We start from the raw sequence: 18537 nt of genomic DNA, 5'->3' as shown, positions 1-18537 counted from the left end.
TAATACAATATATTATATTATGAATATAAATTCAATCATTCAAATGAATTTACATAAAAAATTTGTACTTTCTGCAGTATTAAAAGTGTATTCTCGAATAACCACAGATTTTGTACAAATAGTTCATTAAATTAAAATAAAAAAATACATAGAAATAGTTTTATAATTAAAAGAAATCACAATGAAAGAATAACACTTCTACTTCTTTCCACCTTTCTTCTCTGCTGCTGCAGCGGCCGCTTGCATTTTCTTCTGCAACTTCTTGAGCTAATGGCATAGTTTTCGGATTAAGGTACCAAAGGAAGTAGGAAAATCGGCTAGGATATAGTAGACAAAGTAATGATGGAAATTATAAGGAAAAAGGTAAAGGTTTTAGGCTAGGTTTTTTTCTTCCCCTTTTTACCTTTTCCTTTAAGCTGCATAAAGAGTTTTCTTTTAATAAATAAAATATTATATACAATTGAAAATCAAAATATTTTAGATGCTATCGTAAATAGGCGCCTTATTGTATTAAAAAATCTAAATTTAATCTACTGTAATGAAAAATGGGAGCTTATTTATTGATCTAAGTTTTATTGGCAATATATGTTCTTGCCTTTGCTTCGGAAGTTTGTCTAAAATATAAAATCCTTTACACAACTTTACATTGCCGTATTTTTATTATCTTACCCGTTTCTTCTCAGCTCTATTAGCCAGCACTTCTCTCCATGCGTTCTGAATGACTCTCGCTGCATGTTCTAAGAGGAACTTGTTCATTTTCTCAGTCATCTCCTGGTGATACTCCGCTTCTCGTTCTGCCATCAGTGGAATATATTCTTTATCTTGTTCAGCTAATTTTTCCTGATAAAAAAAATCCTATGTTAGATATATTCACTCAAGTACCAATATTACGCATAAGAGTTCGAATTTTCTACGTTCCTTATTTGTGTTTATCATCTCATCATCAGCGATTAAGGTAAGTATTAGGAGGATCAGCGTACTAGACTAATCTTCAAAACACCATCTTAATAGAGATAGCCTTGGTCCTGCTGTCTCCACAGCATATTTAATAAGTTATACTTATCTCTTAATGTTTAAATATAATATAATTATTTGTGATATTTTTATAATACAACTCTAGTTCATTCATTACTTAAGTTCTACTGAGCGTAAATTATAATTGTATATTAACCTCGTATACGTTAATATATATTGTGTAAAGTCTTAAAACTGTTAATAGAGTTTATAAGATTAATAAATTAATTTTATCGTTAAATAAAGTTACAATAAGTATTTCCTTATTAAAATTTTGATAGGCTTGGAAAAACAGAGGTTGAATTACATTCGCGTAACCCTTATTTCCCTTGAAATTATATCTTGATCATCTTTATGTATATCAATTTGTTTCTCAAGATACTTAAAAAAATGTCCATTCGATATGTTAGTAAAATATCAAACCTCTAGTTCTTCACACTTGTGCAATTCATCTTCATACTTCTCAGTATAATCGTCGAGATCAACTTGTTTGTCTCCCATTTCAAGGTCATATTTTTGTAGCCACGACAGCAACTGGGTCTCTACTTTAAATCTAAAGTACCATAAAGATAATAATTGTATGGTAAATAATTGTTACGGCACAATTGGTTTCATAAGAGTATATTCTGGGAATAAGTTCTACATCTAATTGGGAAATTGCAGCGAATATCGTATCAACAGAGAGACAGTGGCGTTCAAATGCTTTGTTGATAAAATACCATCCAAGATGATTCAGTGAAAAAATTAAAGCTCATATTCGAAAATGCACATAAAAATACGTGTATTTGTGTATTTATTTAAGGCCCTACCTTCTAGCTCGTTGATTTTTCTCATCAATAAGGTGAGTTCGCAATAAATTTTCGTAGTTCTCCTTCGATTCCATTTCTTCTTCTTTAAGCATTTCATTCTTGACTATATGGGCCCGTGTGGACAGAACCATTTGACGATCGGAATCCAAACTAAAACAATGAACGTTCATACGTTCATTGTTTTAGTTTGGATTGTTATGATGATATGATAATTCAAGAAATAAATGTCATCATTTATTTCTTGAATTAAATAGATTATAATCTGTATTGATACGTAAACATGAAGTTGCTATCTAATTCTAAATCTACTGTACCATGTGTATGCACCAAAAGCAGTCCAACTACGTTAAAAGATAATTTCCATCAGACTCAAACTACTTACATTTTTTTCTTAAGTTTGACGTCCGCTTCTTGATTAAGCATGGCCAATTCTTTCTCTAACTTCGCGATCATGGCTGATTTCATTTTCATCGTTTCTTCAAATCTCTCGTTTTCATCTTTTAAGGTTTCCGTGTATTCTATACATATTCAATATATATGTACAAGTACATTACCAGTAAATGTTATAAAACAAACCTTGAACACATTATGGGCAACTCTAAATTTACAAAATAATTCACATGTTTGAAACTTATATAACATGTTTGTAAGAAAATTGTCGTAGAAAGAAGAACTACTTTTAAAATAAATATAAGAATAAAACAACGTAATTATTGTACATGTAAGTCTCGCAAAATCATTAAATCATATTTTACACTTTTTATTTCGAAGAAAATATTTAAGTAAAAAACTAGTACTTTAAATTTTTTATCATTTATTTTAGTCAAAACTATCATAGACTCACTTCCGCCATTCAGGGAACCACTCAAACACACACAAAAAAGTTTCATCCAAATCGGTTCAGCAATTAAAAATAATTATTAATATTGATACCTTTGATTTTCGCCAGCAAATTGTCATTAGAAGCCTCAAGTTTCCTGGTATTAAACTTAGCGGCTAATTCCTCAGCAGCTGTGGTTTCCATCTGCCGTACCATCAGCTCACGGAAATGTTCTAGAGTAAGAAGGTAATCCAATCCCGAGACTTGCTGCCTAGTCTGTACTGACACAGTTTATATGAACAAATTATAGTTCACGAGTTATTATTATTAAACAATAAACTTCTATTGTTATAAAAATTAATATCAAATACATAAAAAATATATATTAACTGAGACCTACAAGATAAATTTAATTGTTTTGCAATATTATTGAATATATAAAATAAAAGCCATTCAATTATTTTCCTATGAGTTTACTTTTTAAAAAAATGTTGATGCAATGGATTCATATCGCTTAAAGTTAAGAACAACTGAGCTGACTGAGAATATAATATTACTAAAGGTAAGGTAATATTACGCACCTCACCAAATTCTGCATATTCAATCTTCATCTGAAAATATAAGCAAGAAATTTAAAAAAAGATTTATTTCAGGCTTTTAGTGATTTTCGTATTGTGACTAGAGAGACGCAGTGTACAAAACGTATCACGCAAGGTTTCTTTATGTAATTTTTACTATTGCCAAACAATTTTAATTATGATTTTATACATGAAATGTATCACATATTTAACACCATATTGTAAAAAACACAAGAGGCGGGCTAGTAGCTAACTTTAGTGCAGGAAAGAAAGTTTGTAGATTGGCAAAAAGAGGATGTAAAAGAAAAACAATAACTGACGTTTAAAAAACTCGCTTCGATTTCTTATTGATATTCTGACTAAATTATGTACCCAAATGTTTATCAATAGGAAATACAAATAATCACATTAAGTCCTAAGAAATAAGAAACTAATTCACCTCTTGAATCATTTCTTCTACGATTGGACGAAGTGCCGGATAGCTGTTCATTATATACATCAAATGACCAAGTTCAGGGTTAAGACGATTCTTCAATGAAATATCGCCCTAGAAATTAAGAAAGAAATAAAAATAGAATTTTATTTAAAAATTATGTTTTACTTGGTTTCATGATTGATAATTTAATAGCATTATTGCATAGACTATATTATCAATAGACGAACATAGATGGACCAGTTGTTAGAATCACGAAAACTCAAACTTGGTAAAGCAACGCTATATTTTCATCATAATTTGTGTTTATAATTCATCTCGTGCACTACGGTGAAGGAGAACATCATAAGAAAACCTGCACACGAAGGACATCATGTGTTGGTTAAAAATCTGCCACATACGTACCCTTTAACCTACACTGGAGCCACATGGGACGCTTACACACTAATTCTTTAAAAATCGGTAATTCATGCCATGAGAACTACAGTCATGGGTTTTGCAGTATCTTATAAATTTGTGAAAAACTATATTAATTAACAACAGAAAGCACGAAAGCAATAAGTCTTCTTAAGCTATCATCGCTTAATTTGGAAATAACAAAACCTTCGATTATTTAAAAGTAGTAATATGAATTTAATGTTTTAATATATATACCAACCGATTGAATGTCTTCCATAGCAGCCATATTGAGGAGACTGCTCGAGAACAACGGATTATCATACTGCTCAAATATAAAGACCAGGTCTTCCATATGCTGGGATGATAATATGGAGCTGAGGGTACGATACTCTTGCACCAGGTTCGGAAGACAGAGAGCCAATTTTGTTTTATAGACTGCTCCGTCCAGGATCTTAGTGATTCGTTCTGCTTGGATGTGACACTCCAAATCGATTGGAGATGCAGCTAATAAAACAATAATCATTTATTTTAGCTGCCCAAGAATTATTAAAGATTTATTAAAACCCTTCTAGTGATATTCGTGTTGTAAGTAGAGAGACAATGTACAAAATGTATCCCATACGGTTGCTATAATTATGTAATTTTCTTTCACAATGACACACACACACATATTATTGATGAAGACGAGTATTTACTTGTGCAATAAAAATAAAATAATATCCATATACAACCTGTAACAGGTTGTGTAAAGGCTTTGTCAAACATCTATATTATTTTCTGTTCAAAGCTATTCAAGGCCTTTGTCTGTGTAGTAATATTTAACCTCCTTGTTTTTATATCATTTTATAACTTATGTCATATGTCACTCTTAAGAACTATGTACTTTTATTATGTAGAATAAAACCGTCTATACGAGGTGTTATCTTATTACAATTTATTCTACATAATATTTTAATGTGTTTACAAGATGGATAAATACTTGAGACCTGATCGCTTAGATATTGATCCCTCCAATAGTTCTGCAGCGAAACATTGGGAACATTGGAAAAGGACATTCGAGAGTTTTCTATCGGCTTCTGATTTTTCTCACATGTCAGAAAAAGTACTGACTTCTTATAAAAAACTTGATTTACTTATAAATCATGTATCTTCTAATATATATACATACATCAGTGAATGTTCTACGTATGAAACAGCAATAGCTATATTGGATAAAATATTTATAAAACCCAAAAATATAATTTTTGCAAGACATGCTCTAGCAACAAGAAAACAACAAATTGAAGAGTCGATAGACAATTATTTACAGGCATTAAAACAATTAGCAAAAGACTGTGATTTTAAAAATGTTGATGCAGAAACAAATAGAAACGATAACATACGCGATGCATTTATTTCTGGAATACAATCTAATAAAATAAGACAACGTCTCCTTGAAAATTTAGACTTATCACTCGATGACGCTTACAATCAAGCCTTGTCTCTAGAGGGAGCAGAAATTAGTTCTCAGCAGTATAATATCAGCGTTAATGCTATTGAAAATAATAAATCTAGAGATAATAGTATGTTTGTACGACCAGAATCATCTGAATATGATAGTAGAAAAAGTTCTTCAGAAGCAACTAATTATAAACGGAAATGCTTTTTTTGTGGTGACCGTATTCATATTCGCAAAAATTGCCCTGCACTAGATGTAACTTGCCAAATGTGTGGTAAGAAAGGCCACTTTGCTAACGTTTGTCGCAGTAAAATATGTAATAATGCGGCAACAATTAAACAATTCGAATCATCTGCATGCATAGTAGCTGCTTCTCCAAGCTCGTTAAAAAAAGCAACGTTGCCTGCCTACATAAAGGGAATTCGAGCACACGCGTTAATTGATACTGGAAGCTCAGTGAGCTTTATTAATGATAATTTTTTTAAGCTTTGCGGATTAAAGAAATTGCCTAGTAATCAAACTATTTCTATGGCATCGACTAATTTCACATCACTAGTTGATGGAAAAACTATTGTATCAGCAAAAATAGGAAATCACGATTACGATGACTTAAATTTATTGATTGTAAAAAACCTTTGTGCTGATTTAATTATAGGTCACGATATACTGGAAAAACATTCATTTTTAGAATTTTCTTTTGGAGGGCCTAAAGAGCCGATAATAGTTTGTAATGTAGCAGAAGCGTCAATTCCTGCCGTTCCTTTATTTGCAAATATATCTGCCGACTGTAAGCCGATAGCAATAAAGTCTCGCCGATTTAGTCAAGATGACAAACAATTTATTATTCAAGAAATTAGAAAGCTTTTAGCTGAGGGTATAATTGAAGAGAGTTCTTCGCCCTGGCGAGCTCAGGTCTTAATAACAAAAAATGAAAATCATAAAAAACGTCTTGTTATAGACTATTCACAAACAATAAATAAATATACGCAATTAGATGCATATCCGCTTCCTAATATAGAAGAAATGATTTCTCAAGTATCGAAATATTTTTTCTTTAGCACAATAGATTTACAGAATGCCTATCACCAAATACCGATACTTGCTAAAGAAAAACAATATACAGCTTTCGAAGCAGATGGAAATCTGTATCAATTTCGACGTATTCCCTTTGGAGTTACTAATGGCGTTTCCAGCTTTCAAAGAATCATTGACTGGGTGTTAAAAGAAGAAAAACTCAAAGATACATTTGCCTACTTAGATGACATTACTGTTTGTGGTAAGACATTAACCGAACATAATGAAAATTTAGAAAATTTTTTAGCTGCAGCTAGAAAGTATTGTCTCACTATTAACAAGGATAAAAGCAAATTCTCTCAAACAACGATAAATATTTTAGGATATAATATTAAAGATCAAGTTATAAGACCCGATGCTGATCGCCTTCGACCTCTAACGTCTTTACCACCACCAAACGATTTACCATCCCAACGTCGGATCGTTGGAATGTTTGCACATTACAGTCGATGGATACCTAATTTCTCTGAAAGAATTCATGCTATATCTCATAATAAAATATTTCCATTTTCTGAAGAATTAGTACAAAGATTTCAATCATTAAAATCAGACATAATTAAATCAGCTGTGTATGCAATTGATTATAGTCTTCCACTTACTGTCGAGACCGATGCCTCTGACCATTCTATTGCTGCTGTTTTATCTCAAGATGGTCGACCTGTCGCATTCTTTTCTAAAACATTAAATCTAACAGAACAAAATCATTCAGCCATTGAGAAAGAAGCTTATGCCATAGTAGAAGCTTTAAAAAAATGGAAACATTATCTTATTGGTAAACCTTTTCGACTAATAACCGATCAAAGATCCGTATCATTTATGTTTAATAACAAATTGACAAATAAAATTAAAAACGAAAAAATACAGAGATGGCGTTTAGAACTGGCACCATTTAAGTACGATATAATTTACAGGCCAGGTAAGCAAAATGACATTGCAGATGCATTATCACGTATTTGTTCCTCAGCTCAAGTACAACACACAAAATTGATTTCATTACATGAAGCTTTATGTCATCCTGGAGTTACAAGAATGGCTCATTGGATTAAAACAAAGAATCTACCATACACTATAGAAGAAATAAGAAACATGATAAAATCTTGTCGTGTTTGTTCAGAAATAAAGCCTAATTACGTACGGAATCCTATTCCTAGACTTAACTTAATTAAAGCAACAGCTCCATTTGAAAGATTAAGTCTAGACTTCAAAGGACCAATTCCAAGCAATACGAAGAACAAATATATACTAACAATAATTGACGAATTTTCGCGTTTCCCATTTGCATTTCCATGTGCCGATATCTCTTCAAAAACAGTTATTAAAAATCTAAACGAAATATTTCTTACATTCGGTATGCCATCTTTCATACATTCTGATCGTGGTACAGCATTCATGTCTTCTGATTTAAAAGAATTTCTTTATAATCGTGGCATTGCAACGAGTCGAACTACACCATACAACCCGCGAGGTAATGGTCAAGTAGAACGCCTTAATGCTACTTTATGGAAAGCTGTACAATTAGCATTACGTTCGAAAAACATGTCTATTGAGAATTGGGAACTCGCTCTGCCTCAAGCATTACATTCTATCCGCTCTCTTCTCTGTACTGCTACAAATTGCACGCCACACGAAAGAATGTTCACACACACAAGAAAATCAGCAAACGGTGTATCAGTACCTAGTTGGTTGATAAATTCGGAGCATGCACTTATGCGAAAATGCAATCGCACTAATAAATATCAACCACTAGTTGAAGAGGTGGAATTAATACACGTTAATCCAAATTATTCCCACATACGTTTATCGGATGGTAGAGAAACTACCGTTTCAAATCGTAATTTAGCACCTTTAGGCCAAAGTCAAAGAGAATTTGATGTTTTAAGTGAAAATGAGGTACCGATTGATGAAGAACAAAATTCACCAAGGGAAGATAATACATCAGATTCTAATTATGAATCCACCGAAGAGCTGCCACCTGAAGGAAATCGATCCAATTCTATGGAAGAGGAAGCAACTTTGCGTAGATCAAATAGAGAGCACAGACTTCCTACACGACTGCAAGACTATGTTTTAAATTAAAGTGTGGGTGAATGTAGTAATATTTAACCTCCTTGTTTTTATATCATTTTATAACTTATGTCATATGTCACTCTTAAGAACTATGTACTTTTATTATGTAGAATAAAACCGTCTATACGAGGTGTTATCTTATTACAGTCTGTCTGATTAACATTATGATAACGTTATTCTTATTAGGAACATATGATTCATGATGATAATCTACATTCTGAACAAGTGGTAGCTTGAAATTTAATTTATCTCGTAATATAACAGAGCCTACTTGAATAAAATATAATTAATTTTATCACGTAATTACCATTGTCCTTTGTAAAATCTTGATCCCCCGCAGAGGACACTCCAGATCGACTGCTGCCAGTTTTGGAACTGCCGGAGAATGTTGAAGGCGACTGTAATGTGCCTGATGATTGAGCGTCCATTTCACGATGTATCTTAATTATTTTCGGTTGATGTTTTATATTATAAGTATTATATCACTTGTCTATAGATTTTTTTTTTTTCAAATCGTCGAGTCTTTTGTGGCTTTGCGTATTAAAAAAAGTTATATAACCTCTTTAGTAAAAAAAATCTAGATAATACTTTGTTCTTAACAAGCTTGTTATAAGTTTTATCATTATATCAATGTGATTCTGCTTTCGTTACGAATGAATACCCAGAGGTGCGCTGGCCACTCTGTTGCTATGATACTTTGTATTAGTTTGTTCAATATATTGTTTACTTTCAATGTGCAATGACGATTTGATTTCTAAAAGGTTTTCGTCGAGCAATATTAGTGACTCCTATTTGACAAACATTTGTTCGACTTCACCTTTAGGTAGGTAAGTATGTGAAAAATATTGCGACTAAATTTTAAACAAATTACTCATAAAATTTTCATGTAAGTACTTTTGTTTCTCAGACAATACAAAATGGTATACTTCTTTTTTCTTTTAATTATATAGATAAAATAGATGCAAAGAATTATATCGTTATTTTGATTTTTTCATACATTCGAATTTAGTTATATTTTGTAAAGTGTTGCCATAATATTAGATAAGCGACTAATACTTTTTTTCTTAATTTTATTATATAGTTGCTATTAATATACGGTCTATTGAGTTTCCTCTGTCCCTACCACTAAAATCTACTTATAATAACAAAATATATATATATTATTCAAAACTCCCTAGATAAAGGTTTTATTTAGCAAAATGCCGAAGAAAGGTAAAGTCAACAAGTTAGCGCGCATGTCGGACGAGGAGCGTGCGCGCTATCTACAGCATCGGGCGGACGTCGAAGAGGAGGCCAGACGCAGGAAGCGAGAACTCGTCGCTAGATTCATTAAGGTAATATTCTAATAAACTAAAATTAATAATTTTAGATCCTAAAATATTAATAATGTAATATGCTTTTCAAAATTTGATATTCTATAACTCAATAACCATAATAACATATATGCTAATAACTCTATTTGAGTCAGTAAGAATATTAAAACATTAAACTAATTCAGTTAAACCCGGCTGTAACTTAATTAAAAGTATTTAAACAGAATAAATTGGACAAAGAGGAAGTCTACGCAAGAATAAATACAGCGAAGATAAATCAAGAATGGCGTTATATTTTACGCAAAATAAAGTGCAAGCAGATGGCATCAGACATACAGGTGAATATAAAATAAAGTTAAAAGAAAAATAAAAAAACTCAAAAGCAAAATTCGAAATATACCGAAATGAAACACATTGTATACTCATAAAGAAAAAACGCAATGATTGTACATACAAACCTTATCTTTCTTAGTTTACATAGATTCGTAGCATTATTAATTCAACTTAACCACCACATTGGTGCAGTAGCTTATAAGGCTGCCGATCATGAAGTCCCGAGTTCAATCCCCAGCCCAAGAAGGATGGCGTATTGGCAATGTAAGGATTTTTTTAATATATATTAGAGCGGCAATGCCTGAGATTGGGTGTGCCATATACCATCAGGTGGGCCACTGGCCAGTCCACCTACCTATTAAAAAAAAAAGACTTTGCAAGGTTGTGTCTGTGTAGTCTGCCTTAAAACAGTAACAGTGGCCGAAATCTATATCATAATGATTTAATAATATAAATCTTTCAATTCCCAGGGTCTTATCACAAGCTTCAACTTTTTGTTGGAACGAAAAAATCGCCTTTTAAATTCGTTGATGGAAGCCATCGATGACTCGGATGAACAACATCGCCGTGCCTTCCAGGCCCACACGGAAACATTAAGCTATTTTCTTAGTAATTACGTATAACAATATTATGATCTTCAAGGATAGAGATAAATTACCCTCTATTAATATACTCAATATAAGAGAAACACATTTAAAGGCTGAAGACAACAACCTGAAATAATATTACACAAATAAATCTTTCGTCTGATAGGAAAAAATTACATTTGAATTTAGTTAAACTTATTTACATTTAATTGATTTTTTTTTAAACCAACATTATACTAGCCTTAACTGTAAAAGCAATCTATTTAAAATCTAGTATCTAAAATATATCAAGCACTATCAACAATACCTCTAATGACATAATTTTACAATTAGTTATAATAATAAATTGTAATTTTATTATGCAAAAAAATAAACTACTTTTCAGATATAGGCTCACAAAGACTTGATAAACTACAAGTCGAATATGAACATCAAAAGAACGACTTTCTCGAAAACTGGGATAAAGAAGAAATAGACATTACTGATAATCAAGATAGAGCCGAGTTCAAGTTAACTCTAATCACATATATTCAAGATCGAGATTTTAAGAGTCTGAAGAAAGAAAAAGAGATACAAAGTGCTACGGAGAAAAATGATTCTAGACTTGAGGTACGTGAAAAGAACAAACACTTATATCGGTCTTTAAATGTATTTATTTATTATCTTACAGATAACACTTGAGTTCAATTAATCGAAGAGGAATCCCGTTTTTTCATTCCAATTGTCACAGTTGGCTCGTCCTTTTTCTGATAAGCAAGTCAATAAATTTTTAGAAAATTCGCATTTATCTTCTGCATTTTCTGAAAGGGTAATGATATGTTTAGTGTTATGTCTTATTAAATAGTTTGTAGTAGAAACCATTTAATAGCAATATTTTAGACTGGTATATCCCGGTTTTATAGATAAGTAAGCAAATGTCATTCCAAGTACAAGGAGGCATCATATCCTAAACCGCTAGATTGGTGGCATTGACTACTTATTGTTATTGTGATTTGAATATCTATGATTTTGTAGAGAGCTTAATGTTTTGGTTGAGTTTGAGCTTATACAACTATCATTTCACTTACAACTATGTCAATCGAATATTTTGTTCCAAAGATAAGTTTTATTTAAATGACATTATTGAAATGAGATTTTAATTACCGTTATCCAATATTTGAAAACATTCTTCAATCGATTCTTGTATAAAGTCTTGTAAATCTTCATTTTTCTCGTCTTTTATGAAAGCATGCGTCACTAGATACCTGTCGGGCATTCCACTATCGTCGGTCTAAATTCAAACAAAAAAAAAACATGTTAAAATTAATTCAACTGGAAATAACTATAAAATTTATGAAGTACCATATGTAAATTTTCCAAAAAACAGTGCAGCACGCAAGCTCTTTCCATCTCTTTAGTGGAATTGTCACTCGAATTCCTTTTTTCAGAATGATTACTTTCACTATTCGATTTTTGAGAATGTGGATTGTATTGACTTCTCTGCCCAGAGTTCATTTCTACTCGCTTTTCTCTTCTGTATCTTCTAGAGGATTGTGATGGATAGTGATTTTGGTGTCGTATTGTTGTCATCTCCTAAAAATATATTGAATCAAACAACAAAGGAAGCAACATACATTAAAAAAATAAATCTTAGTATCCGAATCCAAGACTAATTAATTGTAATTTATTAGTGCTACTTACTCCGCTAAAATCTTCATTCTGCAAAAACTCATCTCGTCCGCTTATTTGTTCATTTCTAGCATGATTGTTCATCATTCTGTTTATGCCTTTACCATTCTCACTATCGCCTCCATTTATATTACCCCAGTTATTTCTACCACTCGTTCGATTATATCTGTCATCCATTCTATTAGAACCGTTGTCATTCGCATTTTCTCTATGTTGCTTTCTATCGTATCTTTCATTTTCACCATCTCTGTTATTCCAATTTCTGCCTCTCTCTCCCATTCCGTCTCTATTCCCCATCCTGTTATCTCTGTTGTCGTTATTGTTGCCTCTATCCCATTGATTTCTTTGATTATACTCTCGATCGTTCCAATCTTCTGAAGAACGGTGACTGCTATTTCTTTCAAGTTGTTTTAGACAATTATTGAAAACTCTTTTAAATTCGTCCTCTTTTGTACGACGTTCGGAACGGCAATTCAGTGCCTGTTATTCAAATAATATTTATATAAGTAATATCATGTTAAGTATATTATTATAATTACAATTTTACTTTTTTTAATGTTGTTTTTTTTATCAAACAACTTACATATTGCTTATATAATTTGAAATTATAATACTTACATAGCAGTTTGAAATAAACAGGAAGTATAAAAAAATATTTTTCTTGCAAAGACCCATTTTCCCGCATGTTGCAGTCATAATAATGGTAAAGTCCGTGCGCGGATCGTGTTATGAGGGGTTATATAGGACATATAAAAAGATACGCTCTACTAACTCGATGTACAATTTTTTCAAATGTCTTTATTAACTCGTAGAGTCAGCAAAACAATGTGATGAATTTCAATGAACTAGTAATGTCGGTAAATTCATCTCACGTGTCAAAAAAATTTTATAAATATTGAATGAGAAATAATAATATTAAATTTGAATTTACACATTTAATGTAGCTTAAAGATATAACACTCGTATTGTAATTTGTAGCTTAACTTATTTATAATTAATTACTTTACAACGTCTAAACAAGATCAAAACGTATATTTTCAGTAATTTCATTAAGGAATATATTTATTCTCCATTGCTAATGTAATCATATATGAAATATTTTAAGCCATATAAATTGCTAAGCTGAGGTAAGAGGAAGAAATCCAGTAATCATTGAATTCATTCGATTAGCTTATACGTAAGGAGGAGTATATAGGTGTTGTCAGATTTGGATATCAATCAAAGGAACCCTGATATGTACAAGTTGAATTAACGCAAATACGTCACGGCTGTCGTGATTCATGGGTGCCGGAACTTGTTTGACATTAATTGCGGGAAGAGGAGCTGTGACCAATTCCAAATTACCTTGTTTGAAGCTTGACATTACGCCAATGTGTAATAGGATACATTGTTAGTATCTTATCTAACTTTGCCTCGTAGCTCTACTTGCAAATATTTAATGTACTTTTTGTTTTCACTCGAATTCACTTGTATTAAATCACGTTTGATTACACAATTTTGATAGTGATAGACGTGACAACGAACATCATGAACACTCTTATTTATATATATTTTATAGATAAAAATATTGATATTTTATACACTTTAGCATGAAGAAGAAATGCGTCAGCTTTGTAAGCCAAAGCAATTAGAGATAGATATGTACTGGTCAAAACTACGTGAAGTCTACGACATTTATCTAGAGAAACACAATCCCATCATGAGTCACTACAACGCACTGCGAGAGAAGGACGATTTTTATCAAAGAGATATAGCAAGAAATGAGATACAAATTCAACAGGCTACAGTAAGTTCTAAAGTATAAAATTCTTCTGGCATACGAGCAATTTAACGTAATGGTGTTAGCTATTGAATTACTGCGAATGTACTTAAAATATTATTAAATAACAAATATCGTTTTTACCGCTCTAAAAACGATTCTATTTTTAAATTTATTTGAATTAAAACAGGAAATTCTAACGACTCTCCAAAAAGAATGGGTAAGAACAACAACCACAATGAGCTGTAAGCTAAATCGTATGAATACCAAAAAGGAAGAACTTGCGAAGAAATACTGGCTAATGAAAAAGGAAACAAAGACAGCTAAGGCTAAAGAAGACGAGATGCTGTCTGTTTTAGTCGATGCTAGTCAAGAGGCTATAAAGGTAAAATAATCTTCTGCTTCAACTTTTGCTTGCCTTATCTTTCAGTCTTGTTTAGTTATTATGTACACTATATTGTGATTATTACCACAGAATCTCCCAGCGTAGACCCTACTCTAACATAGCATCTTATCACAGACATTGTAATTTATTATATTATAGATAATTTTACTACTTTTTACTGAAAGATATATGCCTAACATTATCTATCATTCATCTTTAATCATATCCCCAATTACCCTTCTAGTTAGTTTCCGTTCCCATGTAATCACAAACACAGTCTACACATATATTTATTAGGAATATGTCTAGCTAGTTACTAAAAGTAGTTAATTTTCTATATGAACATCTTAATATCTTTGATTAGACTTGTTGTGTTAATAAAACGTCTTCCTCTTGCTTTATAGCCACATTCATTAAATTTAGTTTTTGGTGCCTTTTTATTTTTCCCACCCTATCAGAATATGCTGATTATGTGATAAATATATAAATAAGTAATAATAAGTCGTACATTCGTCACTTTAAAAGATTTTGCATTGACAATATGACATATTACAGTTCTCTTGTTTTATAATTAACGATAAGAAGGCAATAGGATGCACTTATCCTTTTTTATGTCATCGGTGGTGTCAAACATTATCATCAAAATACTGTAATAGCAATGATAAACCAAAATTCTGAAAAGTTTTATGTACAATTATGACGATAATAAATAATTCCTATCAACTTTCAATCTTTCAGCGCCTCGAGAATTTTGAGACAATGTTACAAAAAATTAAACAATTGGCTGATATTTGCGGCAAATATGAAACAGACAAGGACCACATATTCCTCGAAGATGTAGAAGACGATATAACATCCGCTGACTTCGAAACACTAGACAATGATATGATTGTAAGTGATAACTGATAATGACGTTTTCGAAGGGCTTTGGTAATTGATTGCATTAGATTAGAGAGATTGGAATCTAAACGAACAGCTATATATATATCAAATTATATATATCAATCTATATATATATATATCAAATAATATAAATGACGAGCGGATCTATAGTTAGAATTAATTTAATATGGTGGTTAATATTCTTAAATTTTCTTATTTCCCTCGCAATTTTCTTTCTTTCATAAGAACCTTCTCCTGACACCTCCTTCACCTGAACCTTCTCACAAACACAACAAAAAAAGAATTAACGAAATCGGTCCAGTCGTTCACGCATATTGTGATCAAGGGAAATAGGAAATTATTTTTATGTACGAGTATATTGATTAGGAAGCAGTGTGAGTCATTCTGTGGAGACTGTTGGATTTCAACACAAAAATTGGATCAAACAGCAAAAGCTTCCTACTTTCAGAAGTTATTTCTTATCTCCAACTAGCACTAGGCCAGTATGACATATGGCCTAAATGAATTATGAGAAGAGACCCGTGTCGATTATGATTTGTAAAAATAATTATATTTAAATACTTATAATTGTACAAATTGATATGTTTAAAAACGAAGGAAACCTTATTTACTTACGTTTTTTACCACTATTTAAATTATTTTATTGACTTTAAATCCCCTTCTATTTAGCCACCGCTGGGGCTTAATTCCAAAAAACCCTGCTGTTTTTTGTACTGAAAAGCTTAAGTAGTAGTCTTATTAATATTTATCTTAACGAAGTATGACAACACTTTATGGGGTCCCACTATATTTCATCTCTTATTCCTACCCCTTATAATTATTTGAAAGTTTTTTTCAATAACCTACACACCCATTTGTACATATACTTTTACAGATAACTTCTTATCCCCAAATTTTATTTTAAAATAAAAAAAAAACCGTTGCTGGGGTTAATGATAGCTTCGTACCAAATTTCATTAAAATCGGTTCAATAATTTAATCGTGAAAGCATAACAGACTGACAGAATTACTTTCGCATTTATAATATTAGTATAGAGCATATTATGTGAAGTTACCTACTTACATTTAGTAAAGTAATGTTAAGTAAGTACCTAATGATTTCAAAAGCAACACTTACTTCATTGGTACTTTCAATGACTTTGATAATTGGTTCTATATAATTGAATAGTGAAAATAATTAACAACATTTTTTAAATAAAGGAGCAATGTAAGGAATTCAAGAAAATGGACAAATTCCTGCTGAAAATGAACAGAGTAAAGGTTCAGACAATGTGCCTTAAAACAGAAAGAGCTAAATTGGCAAAGGAAAATATTCAACTAAAACAATACATCAAGAGATATCTCACAGAATTAGCCCTTAAAGGTGGAAAAAACCGGCCTCTTAGTGTTAAGTGCCAAAGCGAGCCAAAGATAGAAGTCAATGGAAAATTATTGTTAGTACAAACAAAGTAAATTAAATACAAACATTTAACTTACAAAATTACTTTATATAGGTTTTAAATTATATTTATAACTTATATTGTTATTAAAAAATTATTATTTGTGTTTATAGAAGATAAAAATTAAATTTAACTAATAGAAGATAGCATGTAATAATGAATGCAGATTTTAAATGTATAGTATCAAAATATTCTATTGTTAAGCTTATGTAACATTTAAGCTGTAAATACTATTAACATATGTGTAAATATAACAGGAATCGCCCAGTGACCTGCATAGAAGGAGCTCTGTCAAATGCAGTAATGCATGAACAACGTTTGAAGTTACAAGAAAAGAAAAAAAAGGAATTGGGAAGTGTGAGAGCATATCCTCGGGTTCATTGCTGGTAGAAAGTATTGTACTCTTCATAATATAATTTTAAAATCATTTTATCACATTATTTTATAAATTAATATAAAATGAGTCAAATAAATTGTTATTTAACTGATTATCTGAGCAGTTTGTGTCACAAGTATTGAGTATTTATAAATATTATTTTCATTGAATCGCAGCATTTTACATCCACTTATAAGAAATTAAAATAGATATTTTTGCATATAACTGTATTTATATAATTAACTTGCTTAATGTATTATAATAACAAATGAAGTGAATAAACAATTTTAATATTATTTTATTTATTGTATTTATTTTACTCCAACTTAAAGACCAGTTATTTCATGGGTGTAACGCCGAGCATAGCTTCCGATTCTTCGTTACCTAAGTTCCACGGATCGTCGAGTGCTGATAGCAACTTAGCCAAGCTTTTGTGACCTTCAATATCAATATTCTTTGTGATTTCACCTGACAATGGCACATATTCTTCGCAAAGTACACTTTTACCTTGCGATACTCCATGTATTTCGTACCAGCCTTCTAAAGGTTCATTCAATGGTTTCTTCAATCTTATTAGTAATTCCTGGTCATCTACTGTTTTAACATAAAAACCTTCGCTGGCCGAAACTTTTGTAACTTTTCCCCAAAGGCTAATTTTGGCGCCATTTCGCTGAGCTAAGTTACCGGCTGTCACGTACGGGATGAATTCGTCGTTATCTGGGTACTGTTGGTCTTCAAAATCGTCTCGATCTCCCATATTTACAAATAAGAATATTAACAAAAAAAATAATAGTTAGTTTTTGTTGATGAAGATGACTACGCTTATTTTAAAAGTTAATTTCCTGTTTGTAACATTCTAATCAGCAATGATAATAATTGACATTTGTCATTACTCATTTGACAAGTCACAAAAACAATATTCAAGTTCAATTTATACCAAAGAGCACATAAACGGTTAATAGAGAACAGAGGTTGTCAGTTATATTTAAAAGCTAAACTTTTCAGTTTAACTACATAGCAAAAATAATAGTTCCTTACCACTCGCTGTGTGAATGTCTAAACTGCTTCATCCCATTTACGACATTCTCCCTCCTAAAGTCCCTCGTCCAATAAATGTTAAATGTTTGTTGACGTTTGTATTA

At 31.3% G+C, this 18537-nt stretch overlaps 4 protein-coding genes across 6 annotated transcripts; 1 reads left to right on the top strand and 3 right to left on the bottom strand.

Moving 5' to 3' along the window:
• Positions 1-127: 127 nt before the first annotated feature.
• Positions 128-9094, bottom strand: LOC113403455 (dynein regulatory complex protein 10-like). Of its 2 annotated transcripts, none has more exons than XM_064216703.1 (10): positions 8940-9094; positions 4313-4557; positions 3661-3768; positions 3225-3254; positions 2757-2919; positions 2206-2341; positions 1824-1973; positions 1438-1567; positions 670-840; positions 128-267 (listed from the first exon to the last, which is right to left on the bottom strand). In XM_064216703.1, the coding sequence occupies exons 1-10, from the start codon at positions 9058-9060 to the stop codon at positions 199-201; spliced, it is 1323 nt and encodes a 440-aa protein (XP_064072773.1). In that variant the 5' UTR covers positions 9061-9094; the 3' UTR covers positions 128-198. The 2 variants fall into 2 exon arrangements, with proteins under 2 accessions (XP_064072773.1, XP_026499789.1); XM_026644004.2 differs by having other exon boundaries at positions 136-416.
• Positions 9095-9820: 726 nt separating this feature from the next.
• On the top strand, positions 9821-17415 carry LOC113403454 (dynein regulatory complex subunit 2). The gene is made up of 9 exons (XM_026644003.2): positions 9821-9966; positions 10170-10283; positions 10749-10887; positions 11251-11474; positions 14122-14319; positions 14483-14677; positions 15416-15568; positions 16781-17013; positions 17277-17415. The coding sequence occupies exons 1-9, from the start codon at positions 9832-9834 to the stop codon at positions 17407-17409; spliced, it is 1524 nt and encodes a 507-aa protein (XP_026499788.2). The 5' UTR covers positions 9821-9831; the 3' UTR covers positions 17410-17415.
• Positions 11542-13287, bottom strand: LOC113403457 (general odorant-binding protein 71). Of its 2 annotated transcripts, none has more exons than XM_064216701.1 (5): positions 13152-13287; positions 12536-13013; positions 12207-12418; positions 12009-12135; positions 11542-11665 (listed from the first exon to the last, which is right to left on the bottom strand). In XM_064216701.1, the coding sequence occupies exons 1-5, from the start codon at positions 13227-13229 to the stop codon at positions 11553-11555; spliced, it is 1008 nt and encodes a 335-aa protein (XP_064072771.1). In that variant the 5' UTR covers positions 13230-13287; the 3' UTR covers positions 11542-11552. The 2 variants fall into 2 exon arrangements, with proteins under 2 accessions (XP_064072771.1, XP_026499791.2); XM_026644006.2 differs by having other exon boundaries at positions 12207-12437; positions 12546-13013.
• A 190-nt stretch (positions 17416-17605) lies between the features above and the next one.
• LOC113403460 (uncharacterized) lies at positions 17606-18300 on the bottom strand. Its single transcript, XM_026644012.2, has one exon. The coding sequence runs from the start codon at positions 18150-18152 to the stop codon at positions 17733-17735; it is 420 nt and encodes a 139-aa protein (XP_026499797.1). The 5' UTR covers positions 18153-18300; the 3' UTR covers positions 17606-17732.
• Between the last annotated feature and the right edge of the window lie 237 nt (positions 18301-18537).

This window comes from Vanessa tameamea, chromosome 13 (genome assembly GCF_037043105.1).
Source record: "Vanessa tameamea isolate UH-Manoa-2023 chromosome 13, ilVanTame1 primary haplotype, whole genome shotgun sequence".
Classification (NCBI taxonomy): Eukaryota; Metazoa; Arthropoda; class Insecta; order Lepidoptera; family Nymphalidae; genus Vanessa; species Vanessa tameamea.
This window is presented reverse-complemented; position numbering and strand designations above follow the sequence as displayed.

Coding starts and splice junctions, on each gene's coding strand:
- LOC113403455 (XM_064216703.1), bottom strand. CDS start 9,060: ATGGACGCTCAATCATCAGGCACATTACAGTCGCCTTCAACATTCTCC. Junction 1,974..2,205: donor GTCAAACTTAAGAAAAAAAT/GTAAGTAGTTTG, acceptor TCATTGTTTTAG/TTTGGATTCCGATCGTCAAA. Junction 841..1,437: donor ACAAGTGTGAAGAACTAGAG/GTTTGATATTTT, acceptor TTTTTTTATCAG/GAAAAATTAGCTGAACAAGA.
- LOC113403454 (XM_026644003.2), top strand. CDS start 9,832: ATGCCGAAGAAAGGTAAAGTCAACAAGTTAGCGCGCATGTCGGACGAG. Junction 14,678..15,415: donor CTAGTCAAGAGGCTATAAAG/GTAAAATAATCT, acceptor TCAATCTTTCAG/CGCCTCGAGAATTTTGAGAC. Junction 15,569..16,780: donor CACTAGACAATGATATGATT/GTAAGTGATAAC, acceptor TTTTAAATAAAG/GAGCAATGTAAGGAATTCAA.
- LOC113403457 (XM_026644006.2), bottom strand. CDS start 13,229: ATGACTGCAACATGCGGGAAAATGGGTCTTTGCAAGAAAAATATTTTT. Junction 12,438..12,545: donor AGAATGAAGATTTTAGCGGA/GTAAGTAGCACT, acceptor ATATATTTTTAG/GAGATGACAACAATACGACA. Junction 11,666..12,008: donor TTTTCAAATATTGGATAACG/GTAATTAAAATC, acceptor TTACCCTTTCAG/AAAATGCAGAAGATAAATGC.
- LOC113403460 (XM_026644012.2), bottom strand. CDS start 18,152: ATGGGAGATCGAGACGATTTTGAAGACCAACAGTACCCAGATAACGAC.